Here is a 25172-nt window from a genome sequence, read left to right on the forward strand (position 1 = left end):
ATGAGCTATGTAATATTTGACTGACAATGAGTGTATAGAAGATAAGTGATGTACAATGTTTGCAACTGAAAATATGTCCATACCGTTTGTTTTCATTTATATAAAATGTATGATTATCACTAAAGACATAAGCAATTTAATAAAGATGTTTCTTGTTTAAAAATAAAAAAGGACAATGATAACCACTCAGATGTTTTCTGTACATGACACAGGATTTCCTTACTTTGATTATCTACTACTATATCTCATATACATGGCCTAACATCATTTTATTATTTACTTAACTACTCATTAATCAACACCAAGTACAATTTTCCATACAACTTTTCAAGGACATTTCAGCTATTCTAATAACCTAATTAAGGGGGACAAACACCATTACCATCCCACCCACCTCATGCTTTTTAACAAGAAGAAGCAAGGTGGTCCACGTTTTCCCTTTTGACTTTACACATGTATAGAAATTCAGAAGCACTTATGAGGTAACGTTCTGGGCATGAAATTCATGAAAACTAAGTCTAATTCACAATCATGAAGCATAGAAGACTGAATATTTAAAAGTCTACACAAGACTGAAACTGGTAACATTTCCACAGATAAAATGAAAGAGATGACTCTGTCTTCGATATTAACTAGGAAACAGAATTCTTTGAAATAGGCAACTGTACGTAGTAAACCAGCGGTATTAAATATGTTCTATTAAGTTATATTAATAGGCAACTACTAATGTGCACATGTTTTAACATGACACAAAAAAGAAAGATCAACGTAGAAATGTGACTTTAAAATGAGGACAAAATACTTGCAACCTGTAAGGATAACAGTCTAGAGGTTTACAACAGTGCAGTTGAAAAATACAGAAGAAAGAAAATGCCAAGTTATAAACTGGACTTATTTTTGTAGGGAGGAAGCCCCCAATTCTCCAAACCACACAGGTATATTCTGAAAAAAGGGGGACCGGTCAGAGCTTGGAGAACTAGGGTTAAATCCCATGGAGGAACTGCTTCCTTAACAGAGGGTCTCAGAAGAAAAGTACCTTTCAGGAAGGTCTTGCAGATCTTAGAGGACGTTAGGGGCACAAATTTGTTTCCAATGTGAAAGTGGGAAATTGCTGCCAGTTGAACTTTAACAGTTGAAGAACTAGCCCCCGATGAAAGATTTGGGATAAAACTCCAGGACTGCTGGAATAGGAGTCGTAAAAGGATCCAAATTCCTATGCTCCGCCCAGATAGAAAAACGTTTCCATTTACTCTTGTACATTTTCCTGGTACAAGGCTTATGAGCGGCCACCAGGATAGCTTTAACTTAGGATGAGATATCGGGAGTCCTGGCCATTAAGGGAACTGGATCAACCAAGCCGAGAGTTTGAGGTTGTCCAGGTCGGGGGTCCTCAATCCCAAGGAGTGAGAAATCAGATCCGGAAGGGGATCTAAGATCCAGGGAGGATGCACTAGATGAGACCGTAGGCATGAGAACCAGGTTTAACGAGGCCAGAATAGGGTTATGAGGATAACTCCGCTCCCCAACTGACGAGCTTTCTGCAAGAATTTTCTCATCAACGGAAGAGCAGGATAAGCGTAAAGAAGACTGGATGGCCAAGCATGAACCAGAGCGTCTCTGGGGTTTTCCCCTTGTGGGGGAATCAGAGCGAAAAACTTGCTGCACTTTGCGTTCGAAGGCGACGCGAAGAGATCACAGCAAGGTTGACCCCATCTGAGGAAGATCTGTTTCGCTACTAAGGGGTTCAGAGACCACTCATAGGGTGAGAGGATAGTTCGACTCAGCTTGTCCGCCAGAATGTTTGACCGACCCTGGTATGTGCATTGCTATGAGAAAGCGGTTGGTGGATATCGCCCATTACCACACTCTCATGGCCTCTCAGCAAAGTGGGTAAGATCTGGTTCCCCCTTGCTTGCTGATGTACCAGACCACTGACATGTTGTCTGTCTGAATTGCAATAGTCCCTAGAGGAAGAAGGGCATGGAGAGCCTGCAACGCTAGAAGCACCACCCTCATCTCCAGGACACTGATATGCAAAAGGGTCTCTGTGTGAGTCCACGTGCCTTGAACGGTTCTGCCCATGCAATGACCCCACCACCCAAGGCGAGACGTGTCCATGATCACTGTGACTTGGGGTGGAGACATGGAGAAGAGGCGCCCTTCCCGGAGGTGCTTGGAATGGAGCCACCAAAGTAGAGATTTCCTGCAAACCCTGCTGAGAGGAATAGGGGCTGACAAGGGATGTAGTAGAATGGACCACCGGACCTGCAAGGTCCATTGGAGAATCCTCATATTCAGACATGCGAGCAGGACAGGTTGATGGCCGCTGCCATGGACCCCAGAGCCCTCAGGACCAACTCCGCTGGAGGGGCCGAGGACTGAAGAAGAGCCAAAACGTGGAGGTTTAGATTGCGGAGTCTGTCCGACGTCAGAAAAACTTTGGATTGAATTGTGTCTATTCTGGCCCCTATGAAATCCAAGATCTGAGTTGGCTGAAGGGAGGATTTCTTGTGGTTGACCGTGATCCCTAGATAGCGGGCGAGATGTAGGAAATAGTCTCTCACTGAACATAGTAGATGCCTGGTGGGGGCGGCTAGGAGCCAGTCGTCCAGGTAAGGAAAGACCTGTATTCCCTGAAGCCTCAGGTGGGTCGCTACAACTGCCATGACCTTGGTGAACACCCTGGGGGCTGTGGAGAGACCGAAGGGTAGGACCCTGAACCGATAATGGCTGGCTTCCAGCCGAAAGCGGCGAAACCTCCTGGATCGCCTGTCTATTAGAACGTGGTAGTACACATCCTTGAGGTCTATGGGGCACATCAAGTTGTTCTCCTGTAACAGTGGGAGAATGGACTGAATGGTGACCATCAGGAACTTCTCTTTGGCAACTGACAGGTTCCGTGTGGACAAGTCGAGAATTGGCCGCAAGTCCCCCGTCTTTTTTGGCACCAAAAAGAACCTGGAGTAAAAGCCTGATCCGGACTGACCGGGGGGGGACGTGCTGGACGGCTCTTTTTCTTAGTAGCTCTTTTATTTCGAAGGCTGCCACCTCCCTCTGATTGGGTGGTACATCGGGGAGGAGAACTTAGGAATGGAATTGAGCAACCTCTGGATATGATCCGGAGCACCCAGCGATCTGTCGTAATGGACTCCCAATGTGCTAGATGCTCCGAGAAGCGCCCCCCGATTGCCTCCAGAGAGGAGCAGTCGGGCAACCCCTCAGGGTTGCTGCGCGGGTTGATCGGAAAATGGTTCCCTCGACCCAAAATTCTTCGGCCCCCCTCTGCCCCGGCATCCACCCAGTCCTCCTCTGCCTCTGAAGGACGAGGGATCCGGAGCGAAATGGGATTGTTGGGATTTCCAGAACCACATCTTCTTCTGTCCTCTCTGGTTCTTAAAGAAGGATCTCTGAGGAGCAGAGAAGCAGATCCCGACGGCAGACGTCTTCCCGTCCTTCTCGCTCTGGAGTAGCGTATCGCGGATGGTTTTGCCAAAAAGCATAGAACCCTCAAAGGGGGTGTTTGCAAAGGACGCCTTGAAGGGTTCTGCAAAGTCGCAGACACGGAGCCAGGCCTGTCGTCGTAAGACAATGCCTGCTCCACTGGCTCTAGCTGCTCCCTCTGTGGCATGGGAGAGAAGCCATATAGAGGTGTTTGTGATAGACTTGAGTGGCCATTCGAGCCGAGAAGGTCCGTTTGTCCTCGGCCGACATGGACTCTGGGGGTGACCCAGATTACTCTTTGATTAGATCCCGCTGGAGACGTATAACGTGTGCCGTATAGTTCAGAGACCTTACAGAGAAGGTCGCTGAAGAGAACATCCGCTTTCCGAGGCGGTCCATCATCCGAGACTCCTTGTCTGGAGGATGTACCGAGGAACTCTCCTGTGCTAATTTCTTCTTGGTGGCAGCCGCCACCACCATGGCATCCACCGGGGCACCCTTGCTCCAAACTGTCCTGTCTGTAGGGGGGTTGAGAATCCTGTCCAGTCTCTTGGGTATTGGCTCCACAGTGTCCGGCTCCTTCCATGCCCTGGTAGTTATGAGGTCCACCAGGGGATCGGAGGGAGGGGACATCCAAGAGGTAAATGGGCCTGCGTCAAACGCCTCCAGAAAGACAGACTCGTCCGAGGAAGGCTTTTGGGCTGACCACCCCCCATCTAATACGAAGCATTTCCATAATGTCTCCAGATGAGACGTCCTCCGGGGGGGGGGTGACCTGGGGGAACATTCCCCTTCCTCCAAGTCTGTGTCTTCTGTGAGAGACTCGGGTGAGTCCAAATGCCTCCTCTTGCACTTTTGTTTGTGAGGGACCTCCTCGGGGGGGGTTGTCCGAAGAGGGCTCACCTACAATGTCCTGTTCCTCTACGGGAACCATCTGGGACGTAGGCGCAGGCTGTCCTGGGGCCAGATGATGGAAGACAGGCCCGTCTGAGAGGGAATGGCGGGTGGATCCGTAGCAAGAGCCTGGGGCCTCGAATCCCTCGAAAGGACCCTCTCCACGACGTCGAATGCGGAGGGTGAGCTGCTCTCCCTAGGATCCGAAAGCATGGATTGGTGCCGGAGATGACCCGATCGGATCCGAAAAGGTAGTGCGATCCGACCTCAATGGAGCCAAAGGCACACTGACCCCTCCGGATCCGATGCTCATCTCATGGCCCCGAGAGCTCGGATCCAAAAATGGATCCGACAAACTCGAAGGTACAGTAGGTGCCGAAGGAGGAAACACTGTCGGTGCCGACACCACCTCGGCTCCGATGCTACTCAGATCCGACAGCTCCGAACCCCGGTAGCGGGTCAGAGAAGTAGCAATGGTGGCGAAAAATGTAGTCGAGCTCCCCCCCGGAGGGGGGGGGGAGGCAAAAGCACTCCCATCTGCAGCTGGGCCTGAAGAAATTGACGCATCATCCGGTCCATGTCTGCATCGGATAAACTTCTTGTTGACCTGGATGAGGCTGCCAAGGCTGGCCGGGAAGGCCACCTGGATGACCTCAAAGGTGACTGGGTCTCCTCCTCCGGCTCCGGGGAGAAACGTGGAGAACGAAGCCTGGAGGGGGAAGACCCGGAGACCTTAAGAGGGGAGGCGAGCTGCTTAGACTGCGGGGCCGAGGGGAGCTGAATCGGCCCATCTCTTGTGGCTACAATGCCTGTCCCTATCATGCTCCTTGTCTTTTTTATCCTTTTTTCTAGAGTCCCTTTCCTCCTGAGCCAAAGAGGGAGTTCAAATCCTGGCCAGGGGAGCGGGAACAATCGGTGGAGCAGCCGCAACCATGGCTGGCACCACAGAGGGGGAGGAGGACGAAGCCAAATCCAGGGGCAAAAGGCCCGCAAGGACTAACTTAGTCTGCCTATCCCTCAAAGCCCTGGGGTTGAAGGCCGCACAGATGGTGCAGCCTGAAGAAAGATGGTGCACACCCGGGCAAATAACGCACCAAGTGTGGCCATCCGCTGGGGACAGCTTATGGCCACACTCGCAGCATTTAGAAAATATTGCTTTCGGGCCTTCAGACATTCTGAAGAAAACAGGCCCACAAGCACACACCTTCACACACAGACAGAAGGGGGGAGGGAAATTAAAATCTACACTAAACTAACGATAAAACTACCCAAATAGATTAAGGGAGAAAAGGGGTACCACACACACTAAGAATATAGAGATTTTATTTATTATTTATTTATTTTATTTTACATTTGTTAACCTGGATGGTCCGACTGGATACATGTCCTTTTTCAGCGGAGGCCCGGGGAGAAAAGCTCCAACAGAGTTACATTGATAATTAGGTACAGTAAATGAGCTGAAAGAACTTAACAAAAACATAGGCTATTTACATACAAGTACAAGACTGCCATTACTATTTCTGAGATTACTACAAATGTAACATTAATAACATATTAGCAAGGACGGTAGGCAGTATAATGACATAGAGTTAGACAGGATACATATTTCTTTATCACAGTATACAAAGTACTTATCATCTTAGCTAGTTGTTTATGTTTTAGTTAATGGCACAGAGCTAGTCTGGGTTTGAGCAAGGACATAGCCAGTGTGACTTGAAGTGGAGTTTTAGACTATTTTTGAATTGACTTAGAGAAGTTGCAAGCGTGATGTTATTTGGGAGAGAGTTCCATATTTTACCAGTGGTGTTGGCAAATAGCGTCACCACCTAGGTTGAGAGATTTAGTTGTTTGGACAAGGAGTCTGTTTGCTGAGCGAAGGCAGCTTAGATTGGAGTAGGGAGTCATTAAGTTTTTCAGTGCTGGGGTATTCTCAGGTTGTTTAAGGATTTTGAAGGCCTCTATGAGTTGGGACTGGTGAAGAAGGTGTGGGAATTCTATCCATCCAAGCTTTTTCAGGTTAGTACAGTGGTGTGTTCTGTAGGGTAGGCCTGTAACGAACCTGGCAATGTGATTATAGCAGGATGAGAGCTTGGCCAGATCAGATTTGTTAAGGTGAGTGAGGACAGGAGAGGCATATAGTAGGGTAGAGAGAAGGTGTGAACGGGCTGTGGCTGCCCTGGCATTCGGGTAAGGAAGGCTTTAATTCTATATAGGGTCCCAAGTTTCTTGTTGACTGACTTAATGGCTTGGTTGATATGTATATCAAATCTGAGTTTATTGTCAATGTTTACTCCTAATAGCTTTGTATAGGTGTCTGGGGAGATGATGGTCCCATTATTGGATTTTATAGTGAAGTTTTCAGTCAGAGATCTATTGGTTGGGTAGAAGAGAAGTAACTTGGTTTTGTTTGGATTTAAGATCAGGAGATGGTTGGCAAGCCAGTTTTTGACTTTGGTGAAGCTATGTTGGGTGGTAGTTAGTAGATTTGCAAGAGAGGCATTGGAACATATTATAGTCGAGTCATCTGCATATTGAATGCAGGTGGCTTCAGGGATGACTGTTTGGATGTCGTTTATGAAGACTGAAAAGAGGAGAGGTCCTAATTTGGAACCTTGAGGAACTCCTATGGTATTTGGTAGTAGGCAGGAGAGCTTGTTTTGCCACATTACTGCTTGTTGTCTCCCAGTGAGGTAAGCTTGAAACCAGTCAAGGGCTGGAGTATCTAGACACAGGGTTTTTAAAGTATATAGAAGTAACTGATGGTTTACCATATCGAAGGCTTTCGATAGGTCCAGGAAGAGAGCGGAGGATATTTTTTATTATTCGGTTAAGATTCATGTTTTCAGTAAAAGAGAGGAGGGCAGTGGTTGTACTATGATGGGGTCTGAATCCATGTTGAGAGTCTGAGTAGTTTATTTTGGGTTAGATAGAGCATTAGTTGGTTGTGCATGCACTTTTCCATAATTTTGGCAAGTGGTGATAGTATGGCTATAGGTCTATAGTTGGATAGTTCTGTGGATGAACCTCCTTTGTGGAGTGGAATAACATAGGATATTTTCCAAATTGAGGGATTGAGGCCTCGGTTATGGTTCTGTTAATTAGGATTGAGATAGGGTAGGCTACGACATCTGCAGCAATTTGCAGGTATTCAGCCGGCAGAAGATCGGCTGAAAGGGTGGTTGGCTTCAGTTTTTCAAAAGGGATCTGATAAAGGATGTGGACACTGGCTGGAAGTTAAAAGAGAGTGGTGAGTTGGGTATAGTGTTTATAGAAGTGTGGGGAGGAGAAAGTTGGTTAGCTAATGACTGGATGGTTTCTGTGAAGAAAGTATTGAATGAATTGGCTATATCTTCTTGGCTCTTGTCAGATAATGTTCCTGGGGTCGGAGTAGTGGATTTGCCTGGTTGGAGAAGTTTATTTATGCCTGCCCAGTACTTTTGAGGGTTATTCTGATGTTTATGTTGCAGATTGTAGAAGTAATTAATCTTATCTAGTATGATGGCTTTTTAGTCTCATTTCTAAGTTGTTGGAATTTGATACGATCTAGGGGTAGTTTGGTAGTGCGCCATTTATCCCACGCTTTGTCTCTAGTTGTTATTTTGGTTTTGGTGTCTGTTGTTAGCCAGGGTGCTAGCTGAGTTTTAATTATTATTGAGCGTTTAGGGGCATGTGAGTCAAGTATAGTAAGGAATGAATTGTTAAATGATGACACTGCCTCATCAAGGGGAAGGAACTTTAGTTTTGTCCAGTTACATGATTTGAGTTCAAGTTGAAATTTAGTTGGGTCAAAGTTTTTCTTGGATCTGATAGACCTATAAATAGGTAAGCTTGTACAATTAATTTTGTCTTTCATGATATATGTGAGCAGGTGATCACTAAGATCATTAGGGAGAGTTCCAGACATATAGTTCTAGGGATGACTGTTTTAAAGGAAAGAAGTTAAATTTCTACTTTAACTCACAAACCCAATGCTAGGAGCTCGTTCTCAGATGCTTCAAGAAGCCGCGGCAAATGAGATCTGAGGGCTAGAGGGAGGTAGCAGAGCATTATGGGTAGGGGGAGGAGCATGGATCTCAGATCTTTTGCAGGAAAGCTGCCGGCTCAGATCCGAATCGGATCCGATACCCACAGGTTGCTGATCAAATAAAGTTAACTAGTTCAGATCTAAGGTTACATAAGCCTGGAGAAAGAGGCATACATTTTTGCTAAAAGAACAAGGTAGTTCTTATTGCCAAACACTGTACAGCATTGGAGCTGATATGTTTTAATAGTGGGGATTGGAGAGGGGCACAGCCCCTCCTACACAGAGAATCACAGGGAGTTATCCTCCATGAAAATATTATTTGTTAGTAGCAGATTTTACTTTCAACAGCAACAACTTTTTTCACTTCAGCTGTCACTTTGCCTTCAAATGATACAATTTTATGGCAGTAGAATCTAAAAAACGTTTGCACTCTACACCACTTTGCAAAACAAGCATAACACACATTTCATGACATTACATAAAAAACTATGGATACTTCTTTTTATTTGAAGTCACAAAATAAGCACAATTTGTGGCTGAAAGTCAAGCTACATTTATTTATTTATTATTTATTTATTTACATTTGTTGACCGGGAGTGTCCAACTGAATGTAGGTCCATTTTCAGCAGAGGCCCAGGGAGAAAAGCTCCACAGTTAAAATATACAGACAGTAGTTACATTGGATTTACATAGTGATTAACATAGCAATTAATTACATAGTTACAGATGAAGAACACAGTACATCAGCAGACAACTAGAATCTTTACCTGCAAAGTACATAACAGACATTAACAATTGTTGCAATAAGAAGTTCCTGCTGTATAATAAGTAGTAGGCTTATGAGCATCTGAGCTTGCTATAATCAAGGTAATTAGTGGGGTAGAAAGAAAGGTAGTGGTTGGATGGGATGGGTGATATTAGGGTGGGAGTTGCAAGGGCATAGCCAGCATGTTTTAGGTGCGCTTTTAGTAAAGTTTTGAAGTGGGTGCATGATGGTATGAAGGTAAATGTGGGTGGGAGGGAGTTCCATAATTTGGCTATGGCGCAAGAGAATAGTGCTTCACCAGCAGAGTTATTGGCTTTAGTGATCTGCAAGTGATTTTTGCTGCTGGATCTTAGTGGTCTGGCGGTGCGATAGGGTTGGAGTAGATTCTGGAGGGATAATACATATTTCTGTAAAATTTACTACAATATTTTAAAAATATTTTAGAAAAAAACATGATGTTTTGCCATTCACTTCACAGCAAACATACGTTTGCCAGTTTTCAGGCTGATAAACTCACTGTGAACCTAAATCATACCATTACTGTTTGTTTCTTTGAAATCAGAACTAAACACTGTGCGCTTATCTCAGAAAGCCTGATATTTTGTAATGTAAATGCTATGGCAAACTTGGCAAATTCACCCTGCCCTGACAAATGATATTCACATTTTTGAGATTCTAACAACTAATAACTCCTGAAATGTGCAGTTTAAGGACAATCAAGGTGTCCTGTTCATTTCAAAAGAACGTCCTGAAATATATATAGTTAGTATGGTCAAAAGCTAGAATGGGCGGCCACGGTGGTGCAGTGGTTAGCATTGCCACCTCACAGCAAGAGGTTCTCCGGTTCGATCCCCGGCTGGGGTGCCTTCTGTGCGGAGTCTGCATGTCCTCCCTGTGGTCGCGTGGGTTTCCTCCGGGTGCTCCGGTTTCCTCCCACATCCCAAAGACATGCTTCAGGTGGATTGGACACTCTAAATTGGCCCTAGGTGTGCGTGTGAGTGTGCCTTCTGTGGAAGGTTGGGCGCCGGGCTGGCAACTCGACACCGTAAAACTCCACTGCCAATCAATGTGCGGACAAGGTGATCCGCTGTGGCGACCCCTAACCGGGAAAAGCCGAAAGAAGAAGAAGAAGAAGAAGAAGATGGTCAAAAGCTAGAATGTCCATCTCTCATGCCAAACTGCAGCATCTGTAAAGCAGCTGGTAAAGACTGCTCAAATCATTGAACTGCACCTTTTTCGCATGCTAGCAAGGTTATGTTTAAGATCCCATACACTAGTTTCAAACAACATATGAACTGCCAGATGTACAAGCTAGTTTTAAAAGCAGCAGAGACACCACAGATCGAAGTGCCAACATCCACTAAATGACAGAGAAATCACTGGAGTTCCAGAAACACATTTACTTCTGCTTCACTGAGTGCTCTAAAGCTTTTGAATGTGAGGAGCATACAATGTAGCAAGTTCTTCAAGAAATGGGAATACCAAATAATCTTATTTGCCTCCTGAAGAATCTGTATACACAATAAGCAACACTTAAAACCAAATATGGAATACCTTTGTGGCCTGAGACCCTAATTATTTAATTTATGTACTGAATGTACAAAGTGACATGCTGGGTTAAATGATTCAGTTGCTAAAATCAAAACTTCTAGGAGAAATATTATCCTCAGATATACAGATGACTGAAAGTAAAGAAGGGATGAAGACCTTGTTGAAAATAGTAAAAGGAGAAAGTGCATTTGTTGTGCCCTATTTATTTTTTGCAAACAGACAGGGAAGAAGTGAGACCAGTGATAGGCTGTCATTTCCTGAACTCAAAAGAGCTCTGCAGACTGGTAACTGCAACCATAAAATTAAAATATGCTTGCTTCTTGGAAGGTAAACTATGGCAAATCTGGATAAGATTTTAAACAGCAAAAGCATCAAATTATCAACAAATGTCAATATAGTCAAAGTGATGTTTTCCCAGTAATAACATATGGCTGTGAGGGTTGGACTACAAGTAAGGATGTGCACCAGAAAATTGCTGCTTTTGAACTGTGAAGTTGGACAAAAGATTTGAGAATCTCACAGGTTCATAGGTGTAACATGTCTTATTTATGTCAGAACCAAAGTTTAAATCCCGAGATCAAGTAATTCTGATGGTATTGGTTTTACAGATATGCAAAGGGTCCATCAGAGTAGGATCCAAGAATGCCTTGTATGACAGGCAAAGATCAAAACACTTAGTTTATGGTGTGCAAGACGATCAAATTAGTCAATGTTTAAAGAAATAAACTGAAGAATCTTTAGTAGAAGGTTTGATTGTAAAACTAAAACACTATGAACATGCAATGAAAATTCAATAGAGAAGACTCCGATGATGGGAAAGATTGAAGGTAAAAGAAGAGAAAGAGAAACAAACTAAGAGAAAGCATTACTGAAATAATGAAAAAGAATTTGCAAGACTTTAAAGGAGCAGTTATGACAGACAGGCTTCATGTGCTAAAGTCCTTGAGGTCTCACCGAGTCGGACTTGACTACATAAAAAAAAAAAAAAAAACAAAGGAGGAATTACCAATTACAGCTCCATCTCATTAGTCTTATTTATTGGTTGCTGTTGTTTGTCTTTTGGCTTTTCCCGGTTAGGGGTCGCCACAGCGGAACTCCAGTCCGCTAATGATTGGCAGTAGGTTTTTACGGTGCCGAGTTGCCAGCTTGACACCCAACCTTCAATGAAGGCACACCCATTCATGCATGTCTTTCGGAACGCCACTCGACCAATGTTCAAAAAGCTATCCTTCTCAAAACAGCATGATGAGGGTAATAGAATGTGGCACGCTTTTATCAATGTAGATACTTAGACGGAGGTTCACTACAACATGAATCAGCAATTTGATGCAGTTAATTCATATTTTTTAGTGCCTTTGACAAGGTCAAACAATAAATATAGATATTCGTCAAATAATATACTCCTCAGACTACATAATTCAAATAAACTACTCCAGTGGAATACCATGCAGATGAAATACAAGACATGATGTACTAATTTATATGACCGACAAAAAGAGAATCCAATGAAGCAAGTGATTCAGCATGGCTCAGTTCTAGACCCACGAATGGTCAATCCAAAATGACACCAAAAACAACCTAACACACAACACTTACAAATATGCTTTACAAATGGAATGCCTAAAAAAAAATCACTGAGCTGATTAGAAATCTCTTCAAAAATACTGAGTAAACTCCACAAAATGACAATGCAAAATCATCTTTATTAAGTACAACTAAAGTAAAACAAGCAAAAAACATTTTAAAAATTATTATAATATCTTTGAAATAATGGGCAATGATACCAAAAAAACTGTAATACCAAATTACTACAATCTGTGGTGTACAACAATCCATTGACAAAAGTGTGAACAGAGTTTGGCCTAACAGAGAGGATACAAGCGGAAGTGAGTATGCATCAGTGTTCCAGACTGAGCCTATTCCTGTTCCTGTTCATGTTATTAAAGACTGTATCAGCAAACAGCTCACAGGAAACAAATCAACAAAGTTGCTTTACAGACTTTGTGGTACCTTCAGCAAACTCTAATTAGGAACTGCAGCAAATGGCAGGAGACTAGAATGCAAAACTGGGGGCACGTGGTATAAAACTGAGTATAGATAAGAAAGCAATCATGACCACAAATGAGGGTAATCAGAAGAATCTGAAAATTAAGACCTAACAGTGGAGCAGGTTAATGGCTTCAAGTCCCTGGGAGATGACACTGGAAAGAGGAAATCTGAAGGAGTAGTTTGAAACTAGAATCAGAGGTTCTGCAGCCAAATGGCGCAAAGTACTGGGGGGCAGAGTGCAAAACAAGAATGCCAAAGAGGCTGAAATGTTAAGATGTACAAAACAGGACTGCTACAAGTGCTTCTATCTGGCAAAAAAAACTTACAACAAATAAATAAAGGCATCAAAGCTGAAGCAAAAATAGCCTCAGTTGCAAAGAATGTCAAAAGTGACTCGGCTGCATGTCCATGAAAGTAGAAGACAATTTGGTAAACCAAATTTTGGGAGAGACAAGAAGAAGAGAGCAGGCACCGACATCATCCAGCCAAGAGACTGCTGGATGGCACAAGAAACAACCTGTGACAGTCAGGCACAATTGTTAAAACAGAAGCAAATGACTACACAAATCCTAAAAAAGGACAGCAAGAAAAACGTGTAGGCAAACTGATGCACTGTTAAAAACTAATGACTTTGACTCAGTGTTTAATGGTTCCCTTCACTTTAGCAAAGCGTTCAGCAACTTACATTTTAAAACATTTAATTTTTTTGTATTAGATGCTGTAGATCAGTGTTTGTTTACAGATAATTTAAATACTGTACCAGAGTACAAGGAATTAAGATGGCAGATAGCATTGGCAGCAAACAAGCCACCTGGGCTGAATGGTGTAATATACATCAAATGTATATTAAAATGTTTAAAATTTTGTATGAAAGGTTATCAATTTATTTTGGGGTTTTATTACAATATCTGTTGTAATGAGGATGATTTTTAAGTTGTCAACACTTTGTGTTCTTTATTAGATGATGGAATCAGCTGTGAGTTACGTCACTCATTTGGGTGTATATATGAGAGTTGATTTTATAATCGCTCTTGTGAAGAATTTATTGTACTACTTAATAAATAACAAAAGCACTAAACTTTCAACTACACATTTTATACTGCTGCCCCCTTTTGGATTTGTACAAAGTTGTTTTGTTTGGTTTTTACTCTTGGTTTGCTCTTACCATCATAGCCACTTTTGGGTACAACTGTCAAAAGGGTAGAAGAGCAGCAGTGAACCTGGAAAGGTGGCAACAGTGGCTACTACACTCTAGCCCCATGTAAAATGAAAAAAAAAAAGTGGGATGACAATGACAACGATTATGATGATGATGATGCAAAAAAAGAGAATTTACACTACAATTTACTAAACTCAGAACAGTTGAAGTTAAATTATCTATCTATAACAGTCTCAAAAAAAATAAACATGGAATGCACAATCTGGCCCTCATAAAATTGATTTATTATATATAGGTTCACAGCTAGGTACTAGGCTATTGGCCCTAGGGCCTATATAAGCCTAGCCAAACGGTACCCTGGCTTTTGCCATCCAAGAAAATTATTTTCCTGTGCCCCTGTCAAGCAGAGCCACAGAAGTGATCCCCAGGGTGAATTTCCTATCTCCCATCCAATCATCAAGATTTTTCTTGAAGAGTGCTAATGAGGAACTTTGTTAGATATAGATAGGTAGTTTGTTCCAGAGTATGGGAAGTCTCTGGGACAGGAATTTACTTATTTATTATAGCAATAACCCACGCCTGGGTGTGGGTAATGCTGGATTTACCCACGGTTGGCGTGGTTTGGTCCTGAGGCGGCCCGAGGACCAAACAAAGCCAACCGTGGGTAAATACAGCATTACCCACACCCAGAAGTGGGTTATTGCTATTATACCATGACATTATTTACGAAAAGAAACTATTACTTTTCTTAAATAATGCATAGTATAATGCCTGTTTACTGCCCTTCCGCAGATGTCTGGCATCCGCGGCAGTTCTGATGTACTGCGTGCCTGCGCAGTACATCAGAGCTGTGGGCAAAAGCAACGGAGAAAGCAAGATCTCCGTTGTTTTTTTTTTTACTGTTTTCGCTATGTTAAATGAGTTTAACATAGCGAGACAGTTTTAAAATAAGCAACGGAGATGTCCGTTGCTTATTTTAAAACTGTCTCGCTATATTAAACCCATTTAACATAGCGAAACAGTAAAAAAAGCAATGGAGATCTTGCTTTCTCCGTTGCTTTTTTTTAAAACCTGTCTCGCTATGTTAAATGGGTTTAGCATAGCGAAACAGCTTTAAAATAAGCAACGGAGATCTCCGTTGCTTATTTTAAAGCTGTCTCGCTATGTTAAACCCATTTAACATACCGAGACAGTAGAGTTATACTAATGGAAAAAAGTCCGGGCGACCGGACCTTTTTCCATTAGTATAACTCGATTTACAATGTGCACACTGGCCAATCAGCGTGCATGTTTTGGGGGGGGGGTCATGGTATAATAGCATTTATTTACCATAACTGTCTGACTGGGCACTAGAAGTAACCCTTTTCAGTACAAGTCCAGACAGAAAAACACCTTAAGGCAGAAATGAAATTACAAATTTTAACAAAAGGAATATTCAGACTGTACGGATAGTCGAGATACCAGATTTACAACTTTGCTTAGACAGTACTGGAATAAATAAACAATTATCTTAGTTCTCTATTACTGTAACATAAAAATGCAGTTCAGCAACTTATTGAGAAGTGCAGAAATCTACAGAGAATTATTATCTGTAGTGGAAACAATAAACTGACTATTAAAGCTGAAGATTAGGGTGTACTATGAAAGTACAGGTAAAAGAGAACAGCACAGGAGCAGAAAGATATTAGAAGTATGGAAATAATAGTGAAGCTAGTGTTGGGGAACTGCGGCAGAGTAAAATAAGTCAGTCAGGTGTGAGGCACGGACATAACCAGGAGGTGGTAAGATATTGTTTAAGTTATGTTTTAAAGTAGTTACTGCTACTTATTTGTTTGAGGACTGCCCATTTTGGAGATGAACGTAGAGTATAAGGAGTCTCCAAATGAAGTGTTATTGGTAATTGTGCCCAGAGTTGCATCACAATAAAAATAAACCATGCAAAATCTTCATTATATATTATCATTACGTCTGACATAAAAAAAAATTTGATTCTTCTATATAAAGCTTTATAAAAAGTTTGAAATTAGCATTAATATGCAACTCTTGACACAATCGGCTTCACAGGCATAATACAGTACTGCCTTTTTCATGCTAAACAGTTTGCCCATCTAATCTTAAGAAAATAATCTCTGCAGTTTCAATCTTACCCTGAGGTACATAAAGTAGATGCTCTGCATAACATGAATAAAAGACCCTACCTCTACAGCCCTGGACTCCGTTTTGATTGTTACAAGGAGCTTCAGGTAAAATGTTCTCACGGTGTAGGGAAGCCAATAAACAATCAGGGAGGCAGGTACACAGAACCTTCCGCAATGGACCCCATATGACATTATAGACAATATTTCTTAACTGCTACATTACAGATACAGCACTATGACTCATGTTCTCTGAATTAGTAATGTTCTTTCTTCAAGTTTTTAAGAACACACATTGTAAAATAATCGAACTAAAACTGCACGAGTTATGCTTGTTACTGTCGTTTTTGGCACCTACCATTTTATTTATTTTACAGTTGTTTACCGGGATGGTCCGACTGGATATATGTCCATTTTCAGCACAGGCCCGGGGAGAAAAGCTCCAAATTAATAGATTACATTACATCAGTAACATTTACAAATTAACATAGTTTACAGTCTTCAGTAAGGTTACAAACATTTATAGAACATGGTAGGCAACTGAGAGTTTCACACAGATGAGAACTTTATCCCATAACGAGCTCTAGATATGCCACAAAAAAGTCATATACATTTTAGAGCCAAATGACAGATTTAATTAGGCAAGATGTCCAATACCAGGGGGGTGGGTGTTAGTTAGGTTTTGAACAGGGACATTGCAGTGCATTTGAAAGTGTAGTTTGAGGCTTTTTTGAACTGGGTTAGAGAGGGCTGGAGAGTAAGTTCACATTTATTCTTTTGGTTGTTTGAACCAACAGTTTGTCAGCACAGTGCAGTGACCTCAGGTTGCTGTAGGGATTAATGATCTTGTTTAGTGCTGGTGTCTTATCGGAGTGGTTTAGAACTTTGTGGGCTATTATAAGTTGGATGTATTGGAGAAGACTAGTCTATTCAAGCCAACCTACTTAAGTTGATACATTCGTGGGTCCTAAAGGTTGTACCTGAAGCAAATCTAGCAATATGGTTGTAACAGTTTGCAAGTTTGCTAAGAGTGGTTTTATTCAAGTTAGTGAAAAGGGGGGAGGCATAGAGAAGGGTAGACAGTAAGTGGGAGCGAGCGATAGAAGTTCTTGCAAATGGAGTGAGGAAAGGTTTGATCCTATAGAGGGAGCCCAGTTTTTTTGTTGACGGTTTTCATGGTTTGATTGACATGGGTATCATACTTTAGGGTATTGTCAACTGTGACCCCTAGGAGTTTGGTGTGAACATCTGGGGATATAAGTGTGCCATTACTGGATCTTATGGTAAAGAATGGTGAAGAGGACTTACGGGGGGGGGATTAGCAGCTTAGTTTTGTTGGTTTAAAATAAGCTGATGGTTTGCAAACCATTTTTCAACATCATTGAAAGTATTCTTTGTTAGAGTCATCAGCTCAGTTGAGGAGGAGTCTGCACAGAATAAAGTGGAGTCATTCGCGTACTGGACGCAGGTGGCCTTGGGAGTGATTGTGGGTAGGTCATTGATAAAGACTGAGAAGAGAAGTGGTCCTAGCCTTGGGGGACTCCTAGTGTGATGGGTAGATGAGTGGATAGTGCATTCTGCCATAATAATGCTTGTTGTCTGTCAGACAAATAAGACTGGAACCATTTAATCACACAGTTATTTAGTGACAGTTTCTTCATGGTATGGATAAGTAGTTGGTGGCTGACCATATTAAAGGCCTTAGAGAGACACAGGAAGAGAGCTGAGGTAAGTTTGTTATTGTTTTGGTTGAGGTTAATGGATTTAGAGAAGGATAGGAGGGCTGAGGTGGTGCTGTGGTTTGGCCTAAATCCATGCTGAGAGCTGGTCAGTAGTTTATTCTGGGTGAGATAGTGCATTAAATGGTTATGGATGCATTTTTCCATTATTTTGGCCAGTGGTGATAGTATGGCTATTGGTCTGTAGTTTGTGAGGTCTAAAGAGTTCCATCCTTTATGGAGAGGAATAACGTGGGAAACCTTCCAGATAGAAGGGATGGTGGCAAAGGACAAGATTCGGTTTATAATAATAGAAATAGGGTATGCAATGGCATCTGCCACTTTCTGTAGATATTCTGCTGGGAGGTGATCAGCTGCTAGGGTAGTGGGTTTTAGTTTGTTAATTTGAGATCTGATGGTTGATGTAGACACAGGCTGGAAGTTAAAGGAGAGTGGTGTAGTGGTCGAGGAGGAATCTTGATTGGGGCCATTGGAAGCCAGTTGGCTAGCTAGGGATTGGATGATCTTAGTGTCCTCTGGAGATTTTAGGTTACAAGCTGATGGGGTGGGAGTGGTGGATTGTCCGGGGTGGAGTAATTTGTTATAACAACAGGTTCCTCTTTGAGCCTTTTTTATATAATTTCAGAAGCCAGTCCAATGTTTTTTTAGACTGTTATCTACTGCAAGTACTTCTCTTGCACCAACTAGGTCACTATCCTAAGATGTACTAGAATACAACTTACCTAGACCTGTCAGAAGAATCAGAGCTTCGCCTTTTCTTTTTCCTTTTCCTTTGGCTTTGCTCGCTCCTGTCTTCACTACTACTGAAGTCGGACTGACACCTTTTTCTCTTTCGCTTGCTCCGTTCAAGTTCAACAGACCTGGATCTCCCACTCCTTCCATGTTCAGCAGACCGGGATCGGGACCTTCTTTTCTGTCTACGTGGAGAGGATCCTGACCTGGATCTTCCTCTTCTTCTTCTGCGCCGATCAAAAGAATGGGATCTTGATTTTCTTCTTCTTCTTCTTAACTCGGCAGACTGAGAGCGGGATCTTCTGTTAACATGCTTACTGGACCGAGACCTGTCAGTTCCAGAGTCAGACGAGTCTGATCTTTTCCTAGCGTCCTTAGACCTCCTTCTCCTCCTCTGGCGTTCAGCAGATCGGGATCTGGTTCGTCTTCTATTTTGTGAGTGAGATGATCGAGACCGGGACCTTCTATGTTTCAGTTTTTTATCACGAGCATGAACCCGGCTCCGCTCTCTTCTGTAGTCACTGGCTGGAGATCGAGACCGTGATGACCCAGTAGATGAGCTGACACTGGAGTGTTTACCGTTTCTCTTCCTTTTTTTCTTATGCTTTTTGACAGTCTTCTCCCGGGAAGAATGGTCGGTATCCAGAGAAGTGGAGCGATCTCGAGAGGCGGAGCGTGACCTCCGCCTCGAATTGCTTCTCATCGGTTAAAGTTTTAATGTCACATCAGTAATTAATAGACTATTAAAGTTAATATTTTGACAAACATTAACGGTACACATGAGAAATATACGTCAAGTGACGAATTTAGGGACCACCTGTTATTAAGTCGCTTTAAAGCTGTCTAGACAACTGCCTGAAAGAAAAACTGCCCCCCCTCGTTAATATGTTTTCCATATTTAAACATTTTAATTATAAACATTGTATAATTGTTTTTACTTGTCATGCTTTTTTGTTCTCGTTTTTATTTATTGCTACTGTAGACCTATAATTCCCGCTCTGTTTTCCTGGACAGATAAATAATACTTTACCAATACCTACAACCCTTTCTGTATCTTCATGATAACCATTAAATATTTGTAGGGTAGCAACACCTTTAAGCTGTCACTCTACAAAAGAGAGATGCCACCAGCTTCCACAAATAGTCTTATAGTAATAAATAAGCCAACAGCCATAAGCTTTTGAAATTGAAGTAGCAAAATTCTGTACCTGAAATAAAGGAAACGTATACACACACACACACACACGTGTGCGTGCGTGCGTGTGTGTGGATCTACTTTCAAATATCAAAAGACCATAATCCCGAATGTTATTTTCAAAAGACGAAATTAATGAAACTTAAAACCCAAAACCATGGATTTTTCCCAGGGGAAGTAAACACTTGCCCAAAACTACACCATACACACCGTACCATCTGACCCCCCCACTATTTATACCAAATCCGGGATCACACTATACTGGGGAAAAGAGCATATTTCCTCATGATGGGCAAGTGTTTACTTGCCTTGGGGAAAAGTCCATGGTTCAAGAGTTTAAGCTTCGTTATTTTTGTCTCGTGAAAATTGCGTTCGGGATTGCGGTCTTTCAATATTTGAATGTGAATCCATATATATATTGTACAAACACACACACACACACACACATATATATATATATATATATTCATAAAATAAATATACAAACAGCTGTATTTTTAACAGACAGCATGTAGAAGAATGTCTTACAACTTATCTAGTCTTGTCAGTAGTAGCAGCTACATATTTTACTGAATTCTGTCTACGTCTGACTAGTAAGTCCAAATAGCAGCTGCACAATTTCATATGCAAGGATTACACGGTCCACTGTACATAGTTCAAAAGCAATGCAATCACTTACCTTTGCAGTTCCTCTGTCTTTTAAAATAATCCATAGTTATGTATTTCTTGTCTGTTTATAATTCTGAATGCATTTCCTGTTTACACAGCCATGTAACCAAGAAAGGGGTACTACGATCCAAACAAGGTAATATATCTTTTAACCTGAGTAAAACTTCAATGAACACAGAGCTTTAGACAATAGAAATTGTGCACATTTGTTAAGCCAGTTTCATATTTTAACAGCTCTCCTGCATTTCTGTCAACTGAAAATTAATTACATATTCTGCAGAGTTCACATTTCTGTGCATTTTGCATGCTACACGAGTTATTGAAAGCAAGAACTACATCTTTTATGAAAAATGCTTCTATTCAAATCCGCTTTATACATTTTTTGTGTGTGTTTTATTGAAAAACGTTCACAACTGCCACTCAACCTGACACATTTGATATATTTTTACTGCCATGTAAGGTAGAATTAGAGTACATTTAAGATATCTTCTTTTGTGGCACAAAGTGTAAAGTGCAAAAGGTTCAGGTAATTATCTGATAATGGTTATGATGCCCATATTTCACACCTTCATGTTTACTACTTTCACATTCAGAATGTCCTACAATAAAAACAGTAATGAATTCTTGTGTAAGATGCAGATGAAACTGCAAACAACATAGAAAAGCCTGATTCAGGAAAAAAAATGTAAGATTTGTTGGCTAACTGCCAGAACAGACAATGGTGAGGGGCTATAGCATCCTTAATACTCCCTCTTAATCAGCCAATTGCACACTAACTCCATAAATGTCTAACCAATATCTACAGCAAAGAGGTGTATAAGTCATGATTAGAGATAGTATTACTCCTCTACGCTCAACTTTTCAATTGTTGCAGAATACATCAACTGTAAACAATGTTTAAGTTTTCCTAAAATAAAAATTATAACCTAAATTTATTTGGGGTAAGATCTGGATAAATTTGTACTTTCTCCTTCTGCTCCTCCACCACCTTCTTGATTTAGGTAGATGGTTAGATAACAGTATGAGATTTGAGAACAACATCAAAACTTTGGACTACCTCCCTGGTCTCATTGACACCACTGCAATGCAAGCTAATTCCTTGAATTTTAAATATCATCTTTGCAGGCATTTTGGTCATGGTCATAAGTTCATAGGTGTTTACTAGACTAATGATCACAAGAGACTTTTTAAGCCTAACCATGCATTCCAAATCTCTGACAAGTTCTGGTACACTTGATAAGTGTAAGCAGGGGCTTAGGAGATGAAACATTTACAATAAGTGGCCTGGGAGATTAACCCATGTGTCCATTAGTTACCAGCGGAAGAAGTGTGTGTGCACAGCTAAAAATGTAAGTGTAAGTAGACTGTTATTTTAGTAGACCCGGTGTACATCTGTGTGAAAATAAGCACAAGTGATACAGTTCAACAGCACTACTTGAGGCACTGACTTATGATGCTGGAGGTCATGTAGTAGGGGTGTTGGTGTGGAGGCCCCTTAAAGACACTTTCATGAAAGTGAGCCAAGGCATTAAAGGCCCAGTAAATATGCCTGTGCAAAATAACATAATCAACCTGGTGTGTCTGGGTGTTGGGGGGGGGGGGTTTGCAGGAAGTACATGAGCAAGGAGTAGCCCATGATTAGAAAAGTGAGGCAGGTAGGGGCACAAGGTGAGAACTGGTAAATGGGTAGTTAGAAAAGGTTTGAAGGTAAGGTTGGTTAGGAGAGTCCTCTCTGATATGAATGCAGGGACAGTAGAGAAAAGAGAAGAGAATTACTATGAGTCAGCAAGAGTTGAGAAGCAGTTTAATTTGTGGGTTTGGATGAGGTCTAGGGTATTGCTATGGGTAATTTACTGAAATGGTTTGATGTTTGGTTGGTGCTCATTGTATGCATTTTTTTTGGTGGGGGTAGTTGTCTGGCTTAAAGAATCAACATCATGTGATGCTTACATCTTAGGCAATTTTGGGAGGGCTTTGCTGCTTGCACAGTAATGATTGTAAGATAAGCAAAGGTTTGAGACTGGTTGTTTTATTTACATTTGTCACCATGAAAAAAGCAAATCATGTAATGAATTAGTAGCAGGATACTGGACAGTACATATTGCTTTGCAACTGATGTCTGTACTTCAGCAGTAGATTGGGAATCCCAGTTAATTGCAAAATGATAATAGAGAGCGAGGAAAAGACAAATCAGTGAAACAAACTGCCTGCATGGTTTTAATGTTTTCAGTTAGTGTGACAGAAACCCATTCTCTGAAAGCGCAATAATGGCAGTCAACAACTTTTATGTTACAAATTACGTTAATCGAGTTGGTAACTGGTAATATGAACAAATTGAAGATATGAAAAGTAAGTAAAGGAATGTTGTGCCTAGTGACTCTGCTGGTGTGGGGGATCATGGCTGCAGATGGAAATGAGCAAACTAGTTGTGATTAAGCTGAGGTTACAACCATCATTCATACTCCCCTACAATGCAGCCAGTTAATGACCTTTATTACTTTGACAGGAATTCAAAAAGAAAGTTGCAAGGTGGTTCATAGTAGGAAGATAAGAATGCCACGATTCCCTAATACTTTTTATGGGTAACTGGGTGCTCGATAAGTGGTTTCACCAGTAAGGCGGTAACACAAAATATGTTTAACCAATTATCTTTATTTATTTCTTGCAGGTTCCGTAACTACTATACTTCAGTCGTATTAAGAATCACAGATAAAATAATAAATACCAGAGGTGTACAGTATTTCCTGTGGTATGCAGTATACTAGCAAACGAGGAAAAAAATACTTTGACTTTTACATACCTTAGTTTCAGAATATATGGTGGAAATACAACTGAGTTTAGATTAGCTAAAATAAATAATTAAAACAATTAGTTAGCACTGCAAGTGTCACATGTCAGGTGGTGGAGTAAACAAGTTGAGTCCAGGATCTAAGCAAAGTTAGCTTAAAAGTTCTTTTAAAGTTGAGAGCAAGTCTTGGTGAAAACATCCAACATCAGCTTTTGTTTCAACTGACTGACAGAAAGTCTCTGTGCTGTTTCCCTTAAATAGTGTAACAAAGCAAGAGAACCAGGTGTTCTGGGTCCTTGTCATGCTTTTAGCCACTGAGTAAAATCGATGATTTCTGAAGCCTGCTTTTTGTAAACAATGGATTGACTTCTATTTAAGTGATTAGCAAATAATTATACCAACAGTCCTCACAGTTCAAGCTTTATAAGCTTTTTTATTTTGCTTTTCTGCTCTTTACAAAAAATGACAAGTAAGATAAATGTGCTAAACACTGATTACAAAAAGCACAGTAATGTGATTAAAGAGTGTTTTGTCAGGGGACATAACACCATTGTGGTTAAACCAAATATTTGAATAATAGGTATTCAGGTAAATGGGAGGCTACTGTATATCTTTGGTAAAGTCCACCTTGATGATGTAGTGGGTTGGGTTTCCATCAATTTATTCACTGGATGCATTTTGATAAACTATAGTTCTATTGCCATATATATATATATATATATATATATATATATATATATATATATATATATATATATATATACACATGGGTCTCTGTTGTAATTTAGAATAGCAGAATATCAATACCTGAAACACTGAACTGGCTTTTAATGGAAAAGCTGGTATTTCTTCAAACTGGGTGTTTGCCCTTTCCCCAATGTGGAACAATATTGAAGTTGGTATATATAATATTCAGGGAATGAGTGGGGTGCAGGGGGGGGGGGGTTGTCCCCAGCAAGAAAAGTGTTTTTTTTTTTTTGTGTTGGCGGCTTTTGGATTAAAAGCTGGTTTGATGTTTCATGTGGGGATATTCTTTCATTCAATAGTATGGTAGTTTGTCCTTAATACAGACGTGTGTGTGTGTGTGTGTGTGTGTGTGTGTGTGTGTGTGTGTGTGTGTGTGTGTGTGTGTGTGTGTGTGTACATATGGTTTACATTCCTGTGAATGTTTTTTTTTTTTTTGTCAACCAGGAGAAAAACTAGTATGTGATGGTGTGATCAGAAATCAGCTGCTCACATCACACATACAGGGATGATAATGGAGTGCAGTCCTACCATGGCAGTCAGTATATTGTCATATCAGATGATAATGATACAGGCCAAATGGGCTGGGTAACTGAGGGCTTGAAGTACTGTGTGTTTTGGAAACATATTTATCCATCAGTATCATAGGATGAAATTGACACATCCCTATCATAGAACACAGATTGTTGGGGTGGTCTGCAGCTTGCTGACTGTGATGGGGCAGAAAAAGGCAACATGGGCAAGGAGTGTCTGCTAGGTAAGAGGATAATTTTTTGTTGATTCAATTGTAATATTGGCCAGTATTTCTTTGAGCAATGCAGATTATAGCAAAATCAGTGGTAACAGAGGACAGTTAGAAGTAGCAAGGCCGGGAAAATGGAGGGAGTTTAGTACAGCTACCTACTGCAGTCCAAAATATAAAATAGGGTGCCATTGCTCCAAAGGCATCCAAATAAGAAGGCAGCAGTAGTGTCTGAGGTAGGTTTTACAGAAAAGATTGTATTACCTCTTAAGGGGCAACAAAATAACTTTAATTGAAGTAAGTGATAATTGTTAAAAAATAAAGTATGTATGCAATGTATAATACATGAAAATGAAAAATGTTAATGTGGTTTGATTTCCCTCTCCTACTATATGTGTGCCTATGTCATCAGTGATCATTTAATAAAGGTGCTAAAAAACAGGTGGTTGAAATGATCTGTGGTACTGAAAGGGGAGGTAATCAGATAAGTACAATTAGAGAGGGTGACTGGACATTTGTAACTCCTCCACAAAATAATTTAAAG

The 25172-nt window shown here is 41.3% G+C and overlaps 1 protein-coding gene across 1 annotated transcript in view; it reads right to left on the minus strand.

Annotated features, from left to right (window-relative positions):
• CACTIN (cactin, spliceosome C complex subunit) overlaps window positions 1-19318 on the minus strand; it is a 710497-nt gene extending 691179 nt beyond the window's left edge. The window contains exon 1 of the mRNA XM_044053865.1: window positions 18481-19318. Coding sequence (XP_043909800.1) covers window positions 18481-19193 — 713 coding nt within the window. The 5' untranslated portion in view covers window positions 19194-19318. The remainder of the gene's footprint in view (window positions 1-18480) is intronic.
• Between the last annotated feature and the right edge of the window lie 5854 nt (window positions 19319-25172).

The sequence above is a fragment of the Protopterus annectens genome, chromosome 13.part0, assembly GCF_019279795.1.
Source record: "Protopterus annectens isolate FY-2018-M chromosome 13.part0, PAN1.0, whole genome shotgun sequence".
NCBI lineage: Eukaryota > Metazoa > Chordata > Ceratodontiformes > Protopteridae > Protopterus > Protopterus annectens.